This window comes from Protopterus annectens, chromosome 3.part1 (assembly GCF_019279795.1).
Source record: "Protopterus annectens isolate FY-2018-M chromosome 3.part1, PAN1.0, whole genome shotgun sequence".
Lineage (NCBI taxonomy): Eukaryota > Metazoa > Chordata > Ceratodontiformes > Protopteridae > Protopterus > Protopterus annectens.
Window position 1 is genome coordinate 216,261,892 of NC_056732.1, and position 23,019 is coordinate 216,284,910.

The 23,019-nt window shown below is 41.0% G+C and overlaps 1 protein-coding gene across 1 annotated transcript in view; it reads right to left on the reverse strand.

The window, feature by feature from the left end:
- Positions 1 to 11,257: 11,257 nt before the first annotated feature.
- The window catches only part of DNAJC13 (DnaJ heat shock protein family (Hsp40) member C13), a gene marked incomplete in the record, with an annotated part of 3,140,357 nt that continues 3,128,595 nt past the window's right edge, over positions 11,258 to 23,019 (reverse strand). Inside the window, 1 exon segment of the mRNA XM_044066722.1 lies at positions 11,258 to 12,140. Within this exon segment, the coding sequence (XP_043922657.1) occupies positions 12,043 to 12,140 (98 nt within the window).

The window sequence follows — 23,019 nt, forward strand, 5'->3', positions numbered from 1 at the left end:
GCCTGTTTACGAAAGGACTGGCCCCTGCCCTCACCAAGACTGTGCAGGTGAACTCCCTGTTCTAGGTCTGAAAGAGCCCTGAGCTCTACCCCTACCACGCCTAGATCTTCCCTAGACTGTGAATCATAAGAAGGGTAATGCCCACCCTTAGCAGGCCAATTCCTACTAAATTTCGGAGGCTGAACTTGCAAAAATCTTTAACAGTCTGCATAGACTTAGCCTTGTCTTCCATTTTCTTTAAAACTGCCTCCACAGGTGAACCAAACAATACATCAGACTGTAAAGGAGCATCTAAAATCCTTGTTTTAACATGGTCAGATAAGTTCTGATCCTCAGCCAGGCGTGCCTCGAAGAACTGACCCAGTGGCAGCCACCCTAGACGAGGCCTGTACAGCATCAAATCCACATTGTAAAGAATGCTTACCCACCTGTTCAGAAACATGTACCAAATCTTGTAATTCTTTACACTCGATGCCTTCCGCCAGAGCATCTACCTTAGACTTCAATTGAGAAAGAAGATAGTTTTGATATTTCAACATGTGAAACTGGCAATTCAAAGCCCTCATAGCTAAGGTGGAAGAAGTATAGACTTTCTTTCCCCATCTATCCAAAGCTCTGGCCTCTTTATCTGGAGGAACCGGATTTTTTACCACAGAGGCCTTGACACCCTTAGGTCCCTGACTAACTGTTTCTGGGTCCGCCCTAGGACTCATACAGATATTTATGAGCTTCAGGCACCCTGTAATACCTGTCCGGTTTAACAGGAGCAGGAGGCAAAGAATCAGGATTAAGTGAAGCCTCTGCAAACACATCTTCCACAACATCCAGAACAGGAGGAATAGCCAAAGGCCTATGCTGGGGTAAAGCAAAAATTCCTAAGCCTTTTCCTGGAATCAGAGAAGTCCTGACCTTCCCACTTAAAATGTTCCTCATAGAATGAAGAGTCTCTGAAAGAAAAATCCTCTGGAGGAGAAGCAGAAGGAGTAGAATCATCCACATCAGAATCAGAATAAGGAGAATACTCCTGCAAGTCTTCAGCCGAAGACTCTGAAACATCCGAAACCTGCTCAAAACTCCCCAACTCTGGTTCCACCCTAGGCCTCTTATCAGGAGGGGGCAAAGAACCTCTAATCAAAGTAATTAAATCTTCTGCCATTTTGAGCATGTGCTTCTTGGGCACAGATCCTGAAGAACTAGGAGTGACACCAACAGAAGCTAAACCTGGCCTGCCTCTGGGAGAAGCCTTGGAAACAGAAGGAGAGGGCCTAACCACCCTAGGAAGGGAGGGGAGTACAGTAACCTGAGAAGCCCCTTCAGCCTGACCTGCCTCCTGAGAGGCCACATCCTGCAATATCAAAGTCTCCCCCTGGGACTCCAGAGAAGCCTCCGGTAGAACCACCGGTTCCACTGACGCCTCCAAAGAACCAGCGTCCGGTACGGACGACTCTTCTTGCCGGGGTTTAACTGCTTTGTCTTTGCGCTTCTTCGAAGAAGCGGGTGTCGGAGCATCCGACGGCATATTGTAATTGCACCGCTCAAGACCAACCTGGCACAATCTAACCTTCGCTAATAGTGCGCTTTATTAAACCTAGCACAAAAGCGACACCCAACAACGCCGTGCTCAGGCCCCAAACAAGGAATACACAAAGTATGATAATCTCTATGCGGTATCTGCTTCCCACAAGAAATACAGTTATTCACTTTTTCTGACATCCGGTAAACCACTGAGGCAAGAAAAACTAAAATATTCTAACGGGTACTTAGCCAACTTTGACTCGGTCTGAAACTCCGAATTCGAAAAATTTCAGAACGCCGAACGGCACTTGCAACGCTGCTTCTGCATCGGACCATGTGGCAAAAAAGACTGAGGATATGACGTCGGTCATGCGCATTTGTACCCTGACGTCCTGATGTCAGTCTTAAGCGCCTTGACCGACGTCAGCCTAATACTTTGATATTCGGGCCGATCGAGGACAGCGGACTACCCAAGTGTAAGGACTGCAGCAATGTGAGATGAAGAACATCCTTCTTCTCCTCTGCAGACATGGATTCTGGGGCAGACTCGTAGACTTCCTTAACCAAGTCCCTTTGCAGTCTGGTGATGTGGGCCAAAAAGTTTAGTGCACGCAGAGCAAAGGTGGCTGAAACATGCACCTGCTTCGCAAAGCAGTCCATCACCCTAGACTCCCTGTCTGGAGAATGGACTGAGGAGCTCTCCTGGGCCAGCTCCTTCTTGGTGGCCACTGCAACCACCATGGCATCAACTGAGGAACCTCTGGATGGATAGGGCCTGTCCAAAGGAGCACTAAGAACCTTGTCTGGGCACTTGGGAATGTGCTCGACCATCTCCAGTTCCTTCCATGCCCTACTAGAGATAAGATACACCAAAGGATCCAAGGGGGGGTACATCCAAAATGTAGAAGGCCCTGTTGCAAATGCCTCCAGGAATACAGACTCATCGGGATGGGTTTGAGGGAAGACCACCCACCTCTCTGGCACGTAATCTCCAAGATGTACCCAAAAAAGACACTGTCAGGGGGGGTGACTGTGGGGAAACCCTCAACCTCATCCAAACCTGTATCTTCCATGAGATATTCTGGTGGGGAATCTAAGTGCCGTCCCTTGCACGTATGCTTCCAAGGCACCTCCTCAGGGGAAGCTCTGGGGAGGACTCAGAAGATTTGGGAACTCCTAAACAAGAACCTCTTGGGGGGGGGGGGGGTTGGCAACAGGCTGTCTCTAAGGGGGCAGGATGGAAGACTCTAGCCCAGAAACAGTAGGAGCCAGGGAGGAATCCGAGGAAGAAAGTTGTCAAGGCTCTCAAAAGAGCCAAGAGGACCCTCTCCACAGCATCGAAAGCCAAAGGCAAGTGGAACCCAGGAGGCAGCACAGCCAAAGCCAAAACTGTCAGTGTCAGAGCCTCCCAGACCGCTGCCCATGGCACCAAATGGGGAGTCGGAGCCGAGCTTCCCAGCACTGAACCTCTGAGGGAAAGAGACAGCCCCGTAAGCCTTGGAGCTGATGCCAGCCCCTCAGAGCAGATGCCAAAGCTACGGCTCCAAGAGTCAGTCCAGACTGAAGACATTAGAGCCGAAGTGCTCAAGGTAACTGTTGGTGTCAAGGTGCAAGGGACCATCGGTGCTGACACCAACACTAGGAAACCTTGGACCCAAGGACTCCGAAGGGAGATAATATTGGAAGGAAACCAGACTGCATTCTCATGGCTCTAGAGGGGACAGAGCAGGGAAGACTCCCAAGCTCAATCTGGGCCAGAAGAAACTTCATCATCATCCTGTTGACCTCGGCTTCAGACAGACCCCGAGTGGACCAGACAGAGGAAGCTACCCACCCCAACCTGGAATGGCACCAAGGGGAGGCTGAGGCCAGATACCTAGCTCAGGAACTCTCCGGCTTTGGGGAGAAATGGGATGACCGAAGACTAGGAGAACCCTGGGCCAGTTCGGGTCTAGACATGGCAGGATGTTCCGCAGAGAAAGACTGGTCAGGAGACCTCGGCCGATCCTGCTCATTATGCCTGACCTGCTCTCATTCCCCAGGCTTCTTTGCGGGAGTCTGAGTCCCAGAAGCCGGGGGAATAGAAGTAGAGGCCTCCAAGGAGGGAGCTAACAAACCCTTTAAGATTAGCTTGTTCCTCCTGTCTATAAGAGCATGAGGTTTGAAGCCCACATAAATCGAGCAGGAGGAATCAAGGTGGGGAACCCCCAAATGCACCACGCACAGAGTAATCTTGTGCCCACACTCCATGCACTTCTTGAACCCCGGATTAGGAGTGTCAGCCATGTGGACAGGCAGAGCACACACACTCCACACAAGAGAACAGTAGATAGGGAAACAGAAAGGAAAGAAAGGATAGCAAAAAATTTTTTTTTTTTTACACAAAAAATGGACCAATGTTGGAGATAGAAGGGTAGGAAGATAGGATAGAACGAGAGAGAAGAAAAACCACAAGAAAAACGTACTCAGCGACTATAAAAACCTCGAAGGAGCTTAGACAAACAATGATCCGTGCTATTCAAAATTAGCAGCAAATAAGATATGAGGGGAGAAGGGTGAGAGGGTCATTATGGGTGGGGAGGAACTTGGATTTTGGCTCCAATGCTGGAGTAGATGGCCGAGTTGGATCCACGCCAGATCAGAGTCCCATAGATTGAAAGGCTGAAGACCAAATGAAAAACAACTTCAGATATATATATATATATATATACACACACACACACACACACACACACACACACACGAGTCTACTTTGTTTCATTAAAAGCTCATTTCACTGAATTTCAATTCACCCTGACCAAATTGCTGAAAGCTCAAATTACTGAAAACACATTTCACTTAACCTCAATTCAATGAAGTGAAGTACTGGCACTGTGTAGAGTACTGTAAGGCAAGTAAAAGGTATATGCCATTTTCCCCACTGTAGTGTGATCCTGGAGTTAGTATATACAGTTAGGGGGGGTACTTAGTTTGGGTATATATTGTGTTCTGGAAAGAGTTAGTTATTGGTGTTGTAAATATGCATGTTGATGGTTTAAAATGTACTGTTTTGAAGCTTTTGGTGAAATATAACAGAAAACCAAACTAGGTGGGTGGCTACACCCCCCCACACACCCCCTAACTATATATACTAACTCCAGGATCGCACTACAGTGAGGAAAAGGGCATATACCTTTTATTAAATAAGATTCAGTGAAATGAGTTATCAGTAATTTGAGCTTTCAGCAATTTGGTCAGGGTGAATTCAAATTCAGTGAAATGAGCTTTCAGTGAAACAAAGTAGATCCAGATATATATATATATATATATATATATATATATATATAATTTTATTTACAATCAATATTAACTTCTGATAAGGGATTGCAATCTGCATCTTTCTAGATTACATTGTATAATTTTCAATCAAGTGCCAACATTTTTTTTCTAATGATCTTCCCTGTATACCTTTTTTTTTACTCCTCGTCTTCATAGTAAAGTCTTTTTACTTCCAACACTATTCACAAACAGTTCATTTTCAGATTTCTATTGAATAACACGGACATTCTTTTCAACACATTTGTTTTCTGTTTTCATAATTTAGTGAATTGTCCTTTTCTAACACACATTTTGTATGCTTGACTACAAACAGCACAACTTTTCATGTCACACTTAAAACACACTTCAAGCACAGTTTTCTTCCCAGAATCCTATATGAGTGCAGCACACATGGAACCGTTGAAACTTTTCACCTAATTTGATTGAAGGAATAATTTTTGTGCCCAAAGCTTATGATTTTTTTCTGGTTTCCTTGAAATGCAAGAATTCCATTAAGCATGACACATCTGGAGGTCAAAAACACAGAAATACCTGAAAGCAAATATATTTTCATTTCTGGAGATGTAATTTTTTCAGTTCTGGCAGAAATTTCACTACTCTGTCATCATATCATGCCAGGAGGCTTAAACAAGGAAGCATGAGATGTGGTCTAATCTCCATGCAAACCTTCATGAAGTCTATACTAATACTGCAACTTTCCCCTAAAGTTACTATGTGCCACGTAACATGTAAATCACTACATCACCTTAATATAGTTTCATTCTCCTTGTATTTCTCAGAAATATACGCATTAGAATCATCTTGATTTCCTCCCCTGGTTTATATTGTGGGAGAGGAAAACAACCCCTTCCTGCTAGCTCCTATCACCGCCACCCAACATGTACAGCAATGCGAAAAGGCTGGAAGGTATTCCCGAAAACTCGGTGTAGCACATGCTGCAGACAGCATTCAGTTAAGAGAGGCCTGCATTGGTGTCAGAACTGTGCTTCCTACAAAGTGCACACACCCACATCAGTGAGGACAGACTTATCACATATTTAAAAGTGCATGCAAGTCTACAGTATTCACCAATCCTAAGACCCAATATGGTACAAGATGATCTGCAAAAATCTCTTTATAATCCGTGACACTTACAACTTCAAGGGAGGTGATAAAGCAGACTTTCCAAGTCCTATTTTGACTCCTGTGCCTTTGATGTGGAACTCAAAGATCTGTATGGCATGAGTTGGCCAGGCACTCTCAAGCTCACAAAGGTCCAGTGTGGGAAGTTTGACACCAACATCCTATGATGCATACACACTAGAACTGCCAGGGGTGTGTTGACAATGGGCATGAACTTAATCTGTTACTAAAGGAAGGAGTTCTGGTGACACACAAGGAGTAGTTGGCTATTTCAAGAACTGACTTTATCAGAGGGAGGTAGTAGTTAGTCAAATAATCCAAAATATTGTGCTGGTTCTGTGGCACTGAAACAAATAAATCCCTGGCTACAATGCAGATGACTTGGAATCCACTAGCAATTTATGCAGAGAAGGAGATGCCTAGGAAGGATGGGCTTCAGAAATACCAATACTGGCTTGTGCAAACACAGGAAATCAAGACAGTCTGACCCTATGTATGACTGAAATCTATTAGAAGCAAGTACTTCATCATGCAGCAGATCTGTCTTAGATGCGAGTATCCACTAAGCGGTGTGTTCAAGATCTGACACATGCAGAAGTATGCAATATGACGACAGTGACAAGAATAAAAGCACCATTGCAGACTAGTAATCAGCATACGACTTCTACCTGTGGTGTACTCTTACTGATTGTTTCTTCCAGTCCATGAACAGGATGTAAGCTCACTCTGCTCCCCTACCCTACTCCCATTCTTACTCACCCCCACTTTAATTTACACTCTCTACCCAAATACAAAACCCAAGCCACCTCATCCAACTACCCTATCTCTGCGCCCTAACCTCACACAACCCCACACCTTTCCCTTTACACTACGTCTAATCAGATTACTATTTCTTACAACTCTAACTTTTGCCATGGCTATAATCTATCTCCCACCCCCCCTTTACCTTACTTCCTCATTTCACTCACCTCCTACCAATCACAACTCCACCACTTCCAACCTCCAACTACTATTGCACTCTCCATTCAACAAAAAGAATCATCCTACACATGTTCTGTCTCACCATCTGTATTCAACATCTCCCTACCCAACTTCACAAACACAAAATATTAGCACACACTCCCTTACCACCTAAACTAAAGCTAAAATACTTGTGTCACAACCACTACTAACCACTCCAAACCTCCTGTGCTCCCAAATACACGTCTGATAGGGATATCCAACCCCAATCCAGGTCCTGCTTCTCCTACATCTTCCTCCACCATCCCAACAGCCACCAGTTTAAACAGTCTCCCTCCACACAATCTAAAACATCTTAGTATATACTCAATTAACATACAGAGCCTCTTGAATAAAACCACAGAGCTACACTCCAGGATTACCTTACATTCCCCAAACATCCTAACCTTATCTGAAACACGGTTAAATACCCACATCTCAAACTCTGAAATCCTTCCCCATTACATCATCTACCAGCAAGACAGAATGGTTAGGAAAGGTGGTGGAATTGCCATTAGATACTCCAAACACCTCAGTCTATCCCCTACCCATAACCCATCCAAATTTCCACCCTGCCGAACTACTTATCCTAAACTGTCACCTTAACCCACAAAAGAAATTTGCCTTAAGTGCTATTTATATCCCATCAGGTAATAACATTCCCATCCTTGAACCAATACTCTCATGGCTATCACTCAATATCAGCTATGAAACCATTTTAGAAGACGTTAACATCGACTGGCTAAAACTATCTACAACCAGTCCATTTCTCATCATCAAACTACATGACTTTTATCAGCTACTTACTACATCTACTAGATTAAATAAAAACAATAGTAGTAGCTCCACTCTTGACTGGATCCTAACTGACTCTAACCTGTATTAAAACTCTACTACCCTACCATACTCCCTTAGCGACCACCTTCCTATCCGAATTCTTAGGCACGCTGTTCAGATACCTAAATACCATCCCTATAAAGACTGTCACAATCTCTTCACTTTTAACAGTGAGACCTTTAATGACATGCTAAACTCTATAGACTGATCAATTCTGAAACATCCCTCTAAATGATGCTGTCCTTCATTTCAATCGCACTTCTCTCTCCATCCTTGACTCCCTGGCACCTCTCAGAAAAGTAAGAATCAAAATAACCCACACTCCCTGGCTCTCAAAAGATACGCTCACACTTACGAAAAAAAGAGACAGCACCTGAAAACAATGGAATAAAACTAAATCACCTTCTCTTCTCCAAACCTACAAACTACTATGTAATCTGGCTAAGAAACACATCAATACAGCTAAGAAAAAAATTCTACTCCAATGCCCAACTCACTCATAAGTCTAACCCCCCAAAAAAATGTCAGCACACTCTGTTAATAAGATCCTGCACCCAGGCAACTCTTCTACTCCCAACCTCTACCCCACACAAACCCTTCCATGAAACTGCCACCCTTCTAAATTCATACCTCATTGAATCTATTCACAAACTCACACACAATGGTCAGAATAATAAACACCCCCCCACTCCACATTTCACCAATACTCCCTCTTTCACACTCGACCCCCATCCCATCTTACATCAAATCTCTCCAGCTTAAGCTGAAGCCATGCTCCCGGTCTTCTGAAAACCTTCCCCCACTCTTTCTTAAACTATCCGCTCACTTAATAGCTTACCTGCTCAGTAGATCTAGTCAAGAATCCACCGTCCCAGATATATGGACATAATTCTTTACCACTCCATTACACAAGGGAGGCAACAGCAATGAACCATCCAACTAAAGACCTATTGCTTTTCTCTCTCCACTATCTAAACTCCTTGAAAAATCCATTCACAGACAACTTAAGTACCTTCTAGGTAATAACCCAACACCTACGCAGCATGGCTTCACACCCCATCGTAGTACATCTACTGCCCTTTACTCAAACCATTGCCAAAGCCATGGACAAAAATTTACTGGTTTCTTGCCTCTTTCTTGACCTTTCTATAGCATTTGATACTGTATCACACTCCAAACTTCTCAACAAACTATCACAACTCAACTTATCTCCCTCTACTATTAAATGTTTCACTAACTATCTCACTAATAAGACAACAATCAGTAAGATGGCAGGCTACCTGCTCCCCTTACTTACCAATAAAAACTGGGGTGCCTCAAGGTTCAATTCTTGGCCCTCTACTCTAATATTTTCACAAACCAACTGCATACTTCCTGTACAGCCTCCTCCCTGACATAATATGCAGACGGCTCTACCCTTATTACCTGTTCTGTCAGTTTCTCTAACCTCCTCTCTACTATTCAACATAGCTTATCTGTAGAAAAATAGCTAAGTGACAACCAACTAATTCTAAATCCCAAAAACAAAGCTACTATTTTTTTTTCCAAAAACCCTTTTCTAACCTCAAAACAGCCTTCACCATTTCTTCTCTCGACAATACCATCATACCACCTGACCCACATACTAAATGTCTTTGTGTTATTATCGACAACCAATTAAAATTGGATACACATATTCAGCACTGTAGCAAAAAAGACCAATCAAAAGCTTGGCCTACTCTACAGACAGAAAAAAATACCTAGCCCCTGACTCTAGGCATAAACTTGCTCAGGTCTTCCTCCTTCCGTGTCTGCTTTATGCCTCACCCATCTTTCACATGTACAATCTACCCTTCTGGCTAAACTCTGTCAGTCATACTATAGTATTGCAAGATTTGCTAGTAACCAACCCTACAAATCTCATCACTGCCATGCACTAAAACAACTCCAGTGGTTTGACTTCCCCCAGCACATGCCTTACTCCCAGCTGCAAATGACTCGCACTCTACTTTTAAATCCCTTTTTCTGTCCTGCTCTATCCTCACTAATATCACATTATACCCATCCTAGAACTCTTCACAGCTCTGAACAGCTCCTTCTGGACACCTATAAACCAAACAAAAACATTGGTAAACTTCTTTACAAATATAGTATTTCCCATGTATGAAACAAACTCCCCTTGACATCCAAATCATTTCTAACATAAATCTCTACATTCAACCTTAAAAATTTTCTCCTAATTGCCAGCACCTGTCACTGCAATGATCCCACTTAAACCCCACCTTACTACCTCTCACACTTGACACCCACCTATTGCAAGTGTCCCATCTCATTTGCATCTCTTTCGCTTTTTGTTGATTAAAAAAAATTCTAACTTTTGTACTGCATGTTATGCACATTATTGTAATGTTTATGTAAACTTCTCAGGCCTCTTGTAAATGTCTAATGTTCTCATGTAAAGCACATTATTGTAATGTTCGCATAAAACTTCATTGTCAGGTGTTTTTCTTTTTTGTAACTTTGTTATAACTGCCTGGAGCTTTTCTCCACGGGTCTCCACTGAAAACGGGCCACTGGCTCAGTTGGACTAACCCAGTTAACAAATGACTAATAATGTAGTGTGTGTCAGGTTGCCAACGAAGGGTAGCACAACCCTGACGACTACCTGGATAATTGGTCTCTCACAACCAGAGTTGAAGGCTAGCAGATAAGTATAAAGAGAAGCCCAGAAAAATATCAAAAATATTTTACAATACTGAGACTAGAGCGAAGTGTGTGCTTAACACTTCTGGGATGTACACATCACCGAGTAAGGCAAGTGCTAGGATTACAGCACTTTAAATGACATAACAGATTCGAATAAGCCATACCAAAACCACATAACATAGTTAATCTCTTCTAGACTCTACATTTGAAGAAATAATGAAGCTAACACTTTGGTCTGTGTGTATTTAGACTATTTCCATACCTCTCACTACTTATGCAGTAGGGCTGGATGGGTGTATACAACCCAGAATTTGTACTACGGTGACGTACCAAGTACAAAACAGAGCAGCAAATTCTGAAGACTGCCTCATTATGCGGGTGTCAATCACATTACTTATGGTATCAGAATACACACAGAGGAGAATACAGAACCCACTTTACGATGCTCAAAAAGTATTTTCTGGCGAGTACACATGAGGCTGCCTGTCTATCTTATCGATTTATTACTGCCTACATCAGCAATGACTTCTAGTGGCCTCAAAAATGTCTTTTTCTAGCATAATAAAGATTAAGAAAACAGAAAAACACAGTGGAACTCATATGACCTTGGAAAAAGTACTGCCAATAAAGGTCAAATCAGATAGATCAATATTCCAGTCCTCTCCAAACAACTTATACTACAAAGTATTAAATTATCTTATATTTTCGACAGTGCATGCAATCTGTTTGTACACACACACAAACACGCACACACAACTCATCATAAAGAAAACTATTAAAATCACTTTGTTCTTAAAATTTTATGTACAAGTCTGAAAGTTCTTTATAATGTACATTCAATATAGAAAGTTTATATATTGGATACTGTATATAACATTTTGCAATGACACTATATTCATATATAATAAGATAACATCAAATATCCCCCCATATAAGTTCTTTTCAGCTTGGTAAAGGCAGTTATACGTGTTTGTTTGCCATCGGAAACATTACAATAGAGAGCAATTTAGAGGACTGCAAATTGAAACAAGTTATACCTTTGTAAACAAAAGCCAGGAACAACAGATTTACATCTCTGTGTGATCTGAATTACAAACCAATAAACATTATTAATAATTAACTGTCCTCCAAATGGAAGTACATATCTCAAAGGATTTCCGCTGAGGCTGAACACTGCAGCCACGTTAATTTGTACAGCACTGTAAAATGTTATAAAAAAATTAGGAACAAAAACTAATTATATTTGATTCACAGTTCTGAAAAATTATATAAAGGAACAAAAAAATTGTCAAGTACAGCAAGAAAATAATACTTGTGCACTTCCTTTAGGCTGATCCATGGAATATGTTCTTACATATCACAGTGAAGAACATTTGGGAGATTCCCCCCTTTCCCTAAACAAAAAAATAAAAAATACATTTGTAGAAAAAGGAGGAATACTTTGTTACTAGGCGACATAAAAGTGAAGGCTAATTATATGTGGAAATGCTGCTGGCTCTGGAGTGTCTAGCAGATGTCCTCATGACATTACATCACCTCAACTAAATAAGGTTAATAGGATTCTTCTCAGCTCAGGTCAGGTGCATCGGGGTCAACAGGAGGTGGCACACTGGAAATAACAGATGATGAAGTCCCTGCTGTAAGATAGCCAGCAACCCCAGGTCCTGGTTAAAAAAAGAAAAAAAAAAGGAATCTCATTACATTAGCAAGGATCTATTCATATTTTTGCAAACACTGCTAATATCAAAATCATTTTCTAGTTTTCTTGCACAGCAACACAGGCATGAAAGTTCAATATAACAAAACAGACAGGTTATTGTGTAACCTTGCAATTCAGTTCTACATGTTAAAAATATATTAAGAATAAGCCTTCCATGAGATACCACTCGCTCTGTAAAATGTCATCAACAGTTCTTGTTGGGAAGAGTGAGGGGACATTGTCTCCCAATGACTCTTCTCAATATCACAGATGAGGCAACTTAAAAGGGTGACATGCTCACTCCTCCTTTGTTCTTTCCTGCTAGAGTTCAATAATAGAAAAAAAGGAATACCAGTTTTCCTTGTCCTCATCTTCTTGGTGAAAAGATGGACTTGATGGCTGAATGGTATGCAACAACTTAATTCATATCTGCTGAGACTAAAAATGTACTATGATTTTAGGATTCAGAACAAGCCCAGCACATGATGGTACAAAAGGCAGTGGAAGAATTGTGGCTATAACTTAATGGAAAAATAGCACTGTAGTCAAGTTATGCATCTAGATGCAACATTTTAAAAATGTTTGAAGCCTCAACCACCCAGCTGTAGCATTTTCTTAGCAATAATATAATCTATCCTACTAGGGATGAAATGTACAAATCACTGTTTTGCCTGGTGCAAGCAAGCAAGCTGTGTGAGATGAGATACAACTAACATCAACAGCATTAAAAGAGCTTTGCCCTTGCCAGTTTTCCCACAAGCTATAACAAACTTCAGATTAAATTCTTATGCAACTTGCAGAAAGAACTTTGGAACTGTTTATAAATTAATCTAGATTTTTAAAAAATATATGAAACATGGTTACTCCCAATAACCTTTAAGTATGAGATCCAGTGTATTGTACTAGAAGAGCTTCTGACATGATGAGTTATGCTGGGTATGACTCAGGAGGTAAATTAAGGTCCCATCCCAGTGGTTGAAAAATGTAGAGAGAGCAGACTAAGCAAGTACAGCACATAAATTCTGGATGGAAAAGCCTGTAAGCATTTGATGTACCACTGGTTCTCAAAAGGTGAAGCCAACCACTTGTGGAGATGTAAACAAGTCTGAAAATGTTATGTGCCAACTATTAATTTTATATGGGGGGTGTTAAACAAGAAAGATAGCACTCAATTTTACTGCAAATCAGTTGCAAAAGAATGAAGTCACTCTTGGTTATCTATGATGTATGCTTTGGGGGGTAAATGTATTTATAGATAGTGCATTTTACACTTGACAGTTCTACATGTTAAAAATATATCAAGAATAAGCCTTCCATGAGACACCACTCGCTCTGTAAAATGTCATCAACAGTTCTTGTTGGGAAGAGTGAGGGGACATTGTATCCCAATGATATACTTGAGGAGCTTGATTAACAAAGCTATTGTCCTGACTGATGTGTTAACAAGACCAGTCCAAGCTAAGGCATTTGCTTACTCTGCTTACCTAACACCACAGATCGAAAATAAATACAAACTAAACACAAAAGAGCACAGCCCAGACTCGCAGTGCAATAGTACTAACCTACTTTAATAAAAAATTTAAATCCAAAATCGGACAAGAAACAGAAGCACAATAAAAGCCCAAGATATTGTTAAGATAAGTGCTTTTGTCTCTTATTACAAAACTTCTTACTCTGCTTACCTTTAGCAAAGAAGATAAAAGGCAATTCAGATCGCTGAGAAGTACCTGCCCTACAGGATAACTCAATTGTTTGGCTGTCTGGAAGGTACAGCAGATCATCAACTGGACTAATTATGGGGAAGTAAAAATGCACAATGTGTTTGAAATGGAATTCTACACCCTAAGTGGGAACTGAGGGGTTTTGTTCAAGACGACCTGATCAGTGTGGAATAATACGTTTTTTTTAATCTGAAATTCAAAACTCAGGGACTGTCCTAGTGATGTCACAGCTAAAAATAACCCTTCTTGGAAAAGTCAAATATTTCACAGGAAGAGACGGGCTCAGAAGAAGGATAAGCCTTTCTGTGAAGACAGGATGTTACCCGGTCATCCAGTAGTTGGAGAAACCCTGATGGCCAAACCAATCTGAATGCCCCCTTCCCCTGAAGGTACAAACATTTTTACCATGGCTAATATTTTACCACATCCAGGTTGATGAAAGGGCTGACATAAGAACTTTAACCTTTAGACCTGCCTCAGACAAAAATAAGTTTGACACTGTTATAAAACATTACAACAGAAAGACTCTAAACCAAGTTTTATAACCCATAATGCAGATATTTTTCATTATGATAAATAGCTTTAGTAAAGAGTTCTTGTTAACAGAAAGCATAAAGAGACCTCATTACTACCTTAAGGACTGTCTTGGAAATGAGCAAGAGTAAGCTGTTCTATATGCCTCTGTGCTACAGGTTTTAATATCTATTTCACAGCTTCCTGTTCTGCATGAAGCAGTCATGTGGGTACTTCAAATATATGCTTTTTAAACTCACGTCCTGTACCCTGCCTCATAATAGGGAAGCTGGCTACTACGACAATGATCCTCTGCCACAGACCTTTCTCACTCGATTAATCCACCTAGTAGAGACACCATTTGGAATGGTAAGTAATAATGGTATCATAACCTGGATTTGCAAATACTTCTGTCTTCTGTTTCTGTATGTTATTCCCCACTAGGGGTACGCATCTAGTGGCCTTAGCTGACAGGGTGGCTTAGACTTCCACCAGGTGCCCTCATCATGAGATGCCATGCTTCACCCCAGTATGAACAATTTCTAATCCATTCCCCAAGAGCAGATCCTACTGCACTTTAAAGAGGAATACTCTGTCACCTAAAGGTGGTGATGAGCTAAAACAGCTTCCTTTCCATCACTGGCCTTTGGCAGCCCAAACTATGAGCACCCAAACCTCTACAACTTCAAAGGGACACCTTGCCCCTCTGGCCGGAGGGTCATGAGCATGTGAATAAATCGGCTCTTCATCAGTACTGCTAACCCACAAGAAACTTCCTAGTTTACAGATTCAGAATGGCTTGAGGAGGAGAACGGGGGTTCCAACATGACTTAGGGCTTTTTCAAATGCATTTTTGTATTGACCATCTTCTTCACCAACCTTCCTTCTCTTGTAGGATGTACAAAAGACAAGTATCTCTTTTTGGATATTTTAAACCAATCCGTGGGAGTCCTATACTAATGATTAAGAGCTGTTGAACAGACTATATAAACTTCAACTAGTGGACGAGCTTCAAATAAAGAATCAGTGTACAAATGCAAGTCAAATGGTCCACTGGTGACTTGCTAAACTCAATGAGTTGAAAAAAAACTTTGCAGTGACAGAAGTGAAGATATTCTTCTTTAGAATCCATCGAGTTTGCTGACAAAAATTGGTCCTTACACCTCCCACACAAATGACTGTTCCCCTTTAATATAAAATTTTAATATAAGAAACTATGAGGTTGCTACACCTTAGAAAGAGACACCCCCCAGAAAGGCATCTAGGGGTATGGACAGAATTGCAAAGTTCCTCTCACACACCAGCACATAGATATGCACCATAACCCCCAGAAAGCACCACACACACCTTTACCCATACTTTAATGTAAAAACAGTTTCAACACCAAAGACTTTGCACAACTTCACAACTTTTTCTAAGTTTGTAGTAATTAAGTAAATCATGTTTAGTAGCACATTTGCTAAAAGATGTGATTTTTGCCCTTGTGACTGCTGAACATCAAGTCTCTCCCCAACTGAATGCAGCTCATTCACTCCCTTACCTAGGAAATTCACTCGAGATCAAGACAAGAGCTGTCTTAAGGAGCAGTCATTCAGGCAGCCATGAGGATGCATTTACCCTCGTCAGCACCCTGGCAATGAGGACATTTGTAACAGCTTAACCTCTCCCCTTAGATGGGGGAGAACATGTAATTCAAGTCACTAATAAGGCCAACAAAGCCTCTCCCATACAAGTGCACATTTCCAAATATGCGCATTGAAGGTTGCCATTAGGCAGTGGATTCGTGAACATAATGCAAGCCCCTGAGACCACACATCTCTATTATTGGCTCTGAAGGGACTGCGGCAGTGTTGACTAGCAATATGTCTCAGGATGGGCATCCTCCCTGCCAGCTGCATCACACACCAAAGCTGCCACTCAAGCTCTGGGCATCTAGGCTGTAGTCAAGGACTACTTTGTATGGTTCTTCAGAGTCTATGATCAAAGACTGAGCAGTGAGGTGTACTACAGAACAACAGTCTGCCCTCAGAAAAAGAGGATAAGTAAAGTATAATGATCCTGTGGACGATATTCAAAATACTTCAGACATTTTTCTGTTAACAAAAAACCATACGAGCCTATGAATTTCATTAACAGTTATAACTTTCATGTAGCAAAATTAAACTGATTTGAAGACAAATTGCTAAAAAAATACTAAAAATCCTTGCCCTCATGGTCTGCAGTCAAAAAGAATGCCAACATACTAATCTAAAGATTAGGTTGAACTTCCCTCTAACAAACCACTGAAAACTGCTGTAGCAAGTCCACTCTAATCTTGGGCATGCAGTGCAGTTTGTAATGCTGGATAAATATGTGGATAACTGATGTTTTGACTGCCTTGCGTACAGTGACGGAGGAATATTTTTGAATGAAGGCAAAGAAACAGACACTGGTAACCTTTTTAAATCTTGAGCTTTGAACTGCTGAGTCCTTAGAGGTGGAAACCAAATCAAATGGCTGAAAATCTGGACTTAGAAGTCTGAGATTTCCATTTCTCAGAATATTCCCTTTTTGCTGAGATATGGTGATCTCAGAGTTGGTATATGTAAGTTTGGGAGTGAGGGGTCTTCTTCCCATGCAAAAAAAAAAAAAACAAGTTTAAAGGAGAAGAGTTATGTTGAATTATTCACTATTCTCCTAAACTTTCAGTCATTTTTTCAGTGTTTTGGGACTTGTTAATTTGAGTACCTTGCAAAAACAAGTTAAAAGGAAAAGCGCAATGATCAATATTCACACTTCTGTATTTAATTAATTAATTAATTGATTGATTGATGTCTTGAGACTGCAATTAGAATCTCGAAATTTCAATGGGGAGCTAAGCTGCCATATCGCTCAAAGAATATGACCTAATAAACGAATTATAATGGTTTGACCACTAAAGCATAACAGCATCTATATGCAAGATGTGACCTAGTTTAAAACCCTCTTGCGCTCCCCAACAGAAGATCTAACCTACTAGAGTTGAAACAAATAAAAAACTGTTCCGAATTACTAACTTTTCTATTTATAAAGATGCAGACAAAGGTTGCCTTCATGGGCTCATACGGTATACAATTTTTTCACCTTGGTCCTGAAACTGAGAACAGTTTAAGGCTACAACTGTCATACAATTCTGCATGAAGCATTTGTATGCAGGGCTGCTCTACCTTTGTGAAATACCTTTTATAGTGGAGTAACAGCCTGTACCCATCAATACTCTTCTAGTAGAGTTAATAGTTACAATACCTATCCTTCAAGACGAACTTTAAAAGAACTAAAAAAAAAAAGAGGCAAAAGAACATTTCAGCTTTTCCAAGGCAGTATTAAGGTCACATTTATGAAGAAAGATATTTTATAGAGTAAGATGAAGCATTTGTTTAAGAAACATTTTTAGCCACTTACCAAGCAGAAGCAGAGTAAACTCCTATAGAAGATAACCTGCCAAAGTAGAAGAACTTGAGTTGTAAATGAACAGTAATACAACCCTCCAAATAAACTGGGAAGATAGTTTTGGACATAGAGATGCTGAACCACAAACAGAGCCAACTCTTCTTTATCATGCCACTGACAAACACTTCAAACTACACAAATGTCAAGGCCTAGCAATGTTTTTTCTAGCCTCCTGTAAAACCTTAACTATTTAAAACGAAAACAGCTGAACCCAAACTGAAGGATTCAAAGGATTGAGACCTACATTAACTTATTCCCTCCAGTACACCTGTTTTGAGCATGTACCTTTAACTCCCAGTGGGTGTGGCTTATGCCTTTAAAAAATGAAGTTATCACCTTACAATTCTAACGCATATTCATTGACAGAGGTCAAATATCGATGCAGTTGCATTTGCCATCATGTATGCTTCAAGACAAAGTAGTCTGATACCTTGTACGTAGCATGGTTTTGGAATTATTAATGTAAATATGAACAAGCAATATTTGACGACTAGAGGCGCAGTAGGTAGTAACTGCAGAAATGCTTGGAGGCGCACTCAACTGTAATGAGGATCTTTCTTCACTGATGGCTCACAAGAGAGGCTTTGTACAGGAGGTGAAAGAATTGTGTTGGTGTCTTTCAAAGCCAGAGCAGAACCATTGGGATTTTGCATACAGTTGTGCTTCTTCCTTATGTTAGCAACCTTTTGAATCAAGGGATTTTGAGACGATGCATAAATAATTCCTCTTCCAAGTCTTTTGTAACTCTGTCCTAGTACTTTGAGTTAAACTTAGGAATCACAGTACTTTCCTGAGACACAAAAAGACTGCTGTCCAGAAGTCCCAGGCGGAATATGAGCGACAGTTACACTTGTTGTTGGAGCTGACGCTTGCTATTCTTACAGACAGATCAGTTCAAGAAGCATCAGTCTCACTGCTCTTCACTGTTAAGTGAATTACCACTAAATGAAGATCCCTGGATGAATGCCAGATTCCTCAAATGCATAGCCAACCAGCAAAGATGATGGTAATACATACCCCACATATGTTTATGTAACACATGATGGTGGTACTGCCAACTGCCACCTACTGGACTCCTGGATAATGGACCTTCTTGAAGGTCTTCATTATTAAAATTACTGAAAACATCCCTCAGATTCATGTGTAGGACTGAAGAAGAATGGGAAACGTGCCCCAAACTCTTCAAGGCTTTAAATGTGTTTTCTCAAGTGAATCTGAAGCATCACTTACGATTTGTATTTGGGAAGGAGATCAGGAATAGACCAACAGAAAGCCGAATGACCACTACAACTTTAAAATTCCATTTCACAGAAGTGGATACATCAAACTAAGGCTGTTGGTTGGCTCAATGATTGAAGCTTAATACTCAGAAATATAACCACTAAGTACTGAACAGGCCAATACACTGACAACTGAAGCTTGTTGTGTCACTGTTAAAGCACTTCTACGGGGGGGGGGGGGTTGAGTGACAGAGGAGGAGAAGGAGAGCTGGGTTAGATCTGTTGTAATAATAGGTCACTGACAAGAAAGGCATGTTACACTGATGTGGATTTATATCCCATCTAAAACTACTATTAAGGAGCTTAAGAGAATTATGGAAGAGGAAATCAGCTTCCAGCAGGGAATATTACTCATCAGTAGGTAGTAGTGGATATTCACTATTGATAAATAAAGAAGATGCATCAGTGGGCCCTAGAATGGAAAATGCAAGAGAGTGTAGATGGTTAAAGAAATATATCACAATATTTGGAATAGAAGATGTGAAATTACCAGCAGGAACCCAGACAGAATTTACATATTATTCTCCGAGGTGTAATAGCTGGGCTAAGTTGGAGAGAAAGTATATATCACATGAGCAGGGGTATTTGACAGTTTTGAAACAAATCCACTAACTATTTCACACCATGCACTGATAGAGACCAAGATAAGGATGCAGGGTACTGAAGTAAAAATGAGACTGACGCTTTCCTACTTATCTGTTAAAAAGATAGAATTTTAAAGAATGGGTAGTGAAAATGATTCAAGAGATGCTAGGGAATGTACAAATGTCTTCAAAAGAAATAGCGGAGGAGTGGAATAAAACAAAAATGAAATTTAAAAATACTGTAGAAATGAGAGAGATACAGGAAAAAAATGTTATAAATTATTTAGAAGGATTACCAAAGGTTAAAGTACTGCAGAGATGAAAGGGAAGCTTACTGGAACAAGAACCAAGAGCAAATGCTGGGTGCTAAAGGAAAAAGTAGGAGTATTTTGATAATATGCAGCAGTTTAGAAAACTTGGTGTTAAAAAGTACTTTTTAATAATAATCATCCCACAGCACAACAATTAATTGACACAACAGAAAATTGAAAAGGAATTACCAAATTAAGGGGGCCTATGAGTAGAAAAATAAAGTACAGTTGTGCAAGTCCTACTTTACACTGCCTGGGTTCCATACCTGCAGAAACTCACTGGCAGCTTTCCAGAGCTCATAATTCCCTCCTCTGACTCCCTGTGATACAGGATCAGTTAAACTCCTCCCATCGGGAAAGCCTAACCCCTGTCACAGGAAGTCAGTTATTCAGGCTTTTGGTGCTAAGTAGGAAGAACCAAGGAGAACCAGAAACAAGAACTGCCTGAAACCAGCTCATATGCAGCCAAAAACACCAACAGAAATAACCAATGCTAACCAACATAACAAGGTTGGATACCATTGAACTATACATATAAAAAGGGTTTGGTAAGTGGGTGCTGTCACTAAGGCAGTATGAAATTCAAACATTTACTGTTACAGGTAGTAGGATTTGTGAGACTATACTATGTTTATCATTCATACTATCTCAGTTGCATATGGGTATATTTCTAAAGCTTACCCTACCTGGGAGGAGGGAGAAGGATAGGGATACAGGAGCCCCTGGAAAACAGTCCTTGCAAAGCTTGCTCTGGAACTTAAGAATCCAGTTTGTAGTGTTTGCAAAGGTATGAACAGAGAACCAGACTGCTGCCTCTAGAATGCTTCTAGAATTCACTCTTTCAAATACGCCACCAAAGAGGACAAGGCTCTGGTGGAATGTGCCTTAAGCTTGCCTGGAAGAGATTTACCGTGGTGGGAATAATAAAAAACAAGAACAAAGTACAACTAGGGAGTAATCATTTGCTTAGAGACAGGCTGACCCTTCTTAACATCAGAATAGGAAATTAACAACTGTTCAGCTTTCCCAAAGGGCTTAGGTTCTGCCAAGGCGGCATCTGGGCTGCCTGTGTGCATCCAAGTTATGCAGAACCTTCTCTCACTCTTGTTTTTAGGTTCGAGAAAGAAAACTGGGAGATTAATGGCTTGATTTGGGGTACATTCAGAAACAATTTTTGGCATGAAAGCTGGATTAGTGCATAAAGCAACCCTACCACACCTTGCAGATGTCACAGCAGTAAGCAAAATTAACTTTTTTGAAACATAAACTTTAAATCAACTTGAAAGGCCAGTTCAAAATTAAATACAGTCGTTCTTTTTAAAGAATACAGTCGAGATCCCAAATTGGAGGAATTTGATTTGGTGGTGGTGGGGGTCTCAACTGCAACATTCCTTTCCTAGACTATTCGTTCATAAAAGGATCCATGGGTAGACCAGCTGAAATAGCCACAAGATGCACCTTGACAGAGATTCAAGATAAGCTGTCGCTGAGTAGCTCACGCAAACATTTTAAAACCAGAGGGGGAGACTACCATACCAAACCCTCTTGTTATCAATCAAGTATCACCTAGCATATCTAGTCTACATTTAAACATAACATTTTCTAGTTGGAGGTTTCTTATCAATACCTGCTGTACATCCTCTTGGAATAAGTACCTAAAAGGCAGCAAGATAGAATCATCCAGGCTGTCAGATGCAATTGCTCTAAGTTGGAGTGTACCAGTCACCCCGGCACTATGTGAACAGATCCAGTGTGTGAGGAAGCTTGTGTTAATTGCCCCTGGCCAACTGCATTAAAAGGAAGAACCAACTTTGCCTGGGCCAAAATGGGATCAACCACAATGATCTTTGGTAATTCTTTTGAAATTTCAGAAGCACCTTTGGTTTCAGTGGAAAGGGTAGAAATTCATAAAAGAACATTTCCATCCAAGGGAATGAGAATGCATCTGCCCTCTAAGCATGGCTGCAGGGATGTCTCAAATACAATTTTTCCAACTGTCTGTATTGAAAGGAGGTGAACAGATCTATTTGAGGCGTTTCCCACATCTGGTCTGAATCCTGGAAGACCTCTGCCCTGGGTTTCTACTCATGAGGGTTTGTCAGAGATCTGCTTACTCTATCTTCCACTATGTTTTGCTCTGATAGGATGTATGAGGCTTGAAGCATCAGAGAATGCTGTAAGGCTAGCTCAAAGGCCATCACTGTCAACCAGCAAAGATGAAATGACCTGGTTGCCCCCATGTTTGTTCAGGTACCCCATAAGTGTAGTATTATCTATGACCACTAAAACAAGACTCGCAGACCCTAAGCAGTGAAATGGGCCGAATCACTGCTAATACTTTTTTGACATTTATGTCCTCTATATCATCTGAAGGACCCCATCTATCTAGCCGAATCACTGCTAATACTTTGTTGACATTTATGTCCTCTATATCATCTGAAGGACCCCATCTATCTAGCACTTAAACTCCTATGGACACTGCTCCTCATGTAAAATCTGACAAGTCTGTCTGGAATGACTGAAATGGGGTCTGGAGGGAGAAGAGTAGACCTGTCCTGAGAGACAATCGATACATCCACCAGCGTAACTCTTGTTCCACAAATTCCAGCACTGGTACCTGGAACTCTAAGGGATGCAAATGCCGGGGCCAACAATTTTTTTTTAAGTACCACTTAATCATTTTCACATAGAGTCTGGTCATTGGCATCATGAGGGTCTTTCATGCCATGAGGCCTTGAATTTTGTGGAACATTCTCACAGAGACAGATTCTTGAAGACAGAAATCCCTGAAAATGTTCTAATAAGTCAGGACTTTGTCTTCTGCTAGAAAGACCATTCTTTTTTCTGTGTCTGTCATAGACTCCAGGAAGACGATTCTTTGAGAGGATGTAGGGGACAGGACTTTTGTAGGTTAACTTGAATCCCAGGTGACCTAGAATGGTCAAGACATTGTCTAATGATTCTAAA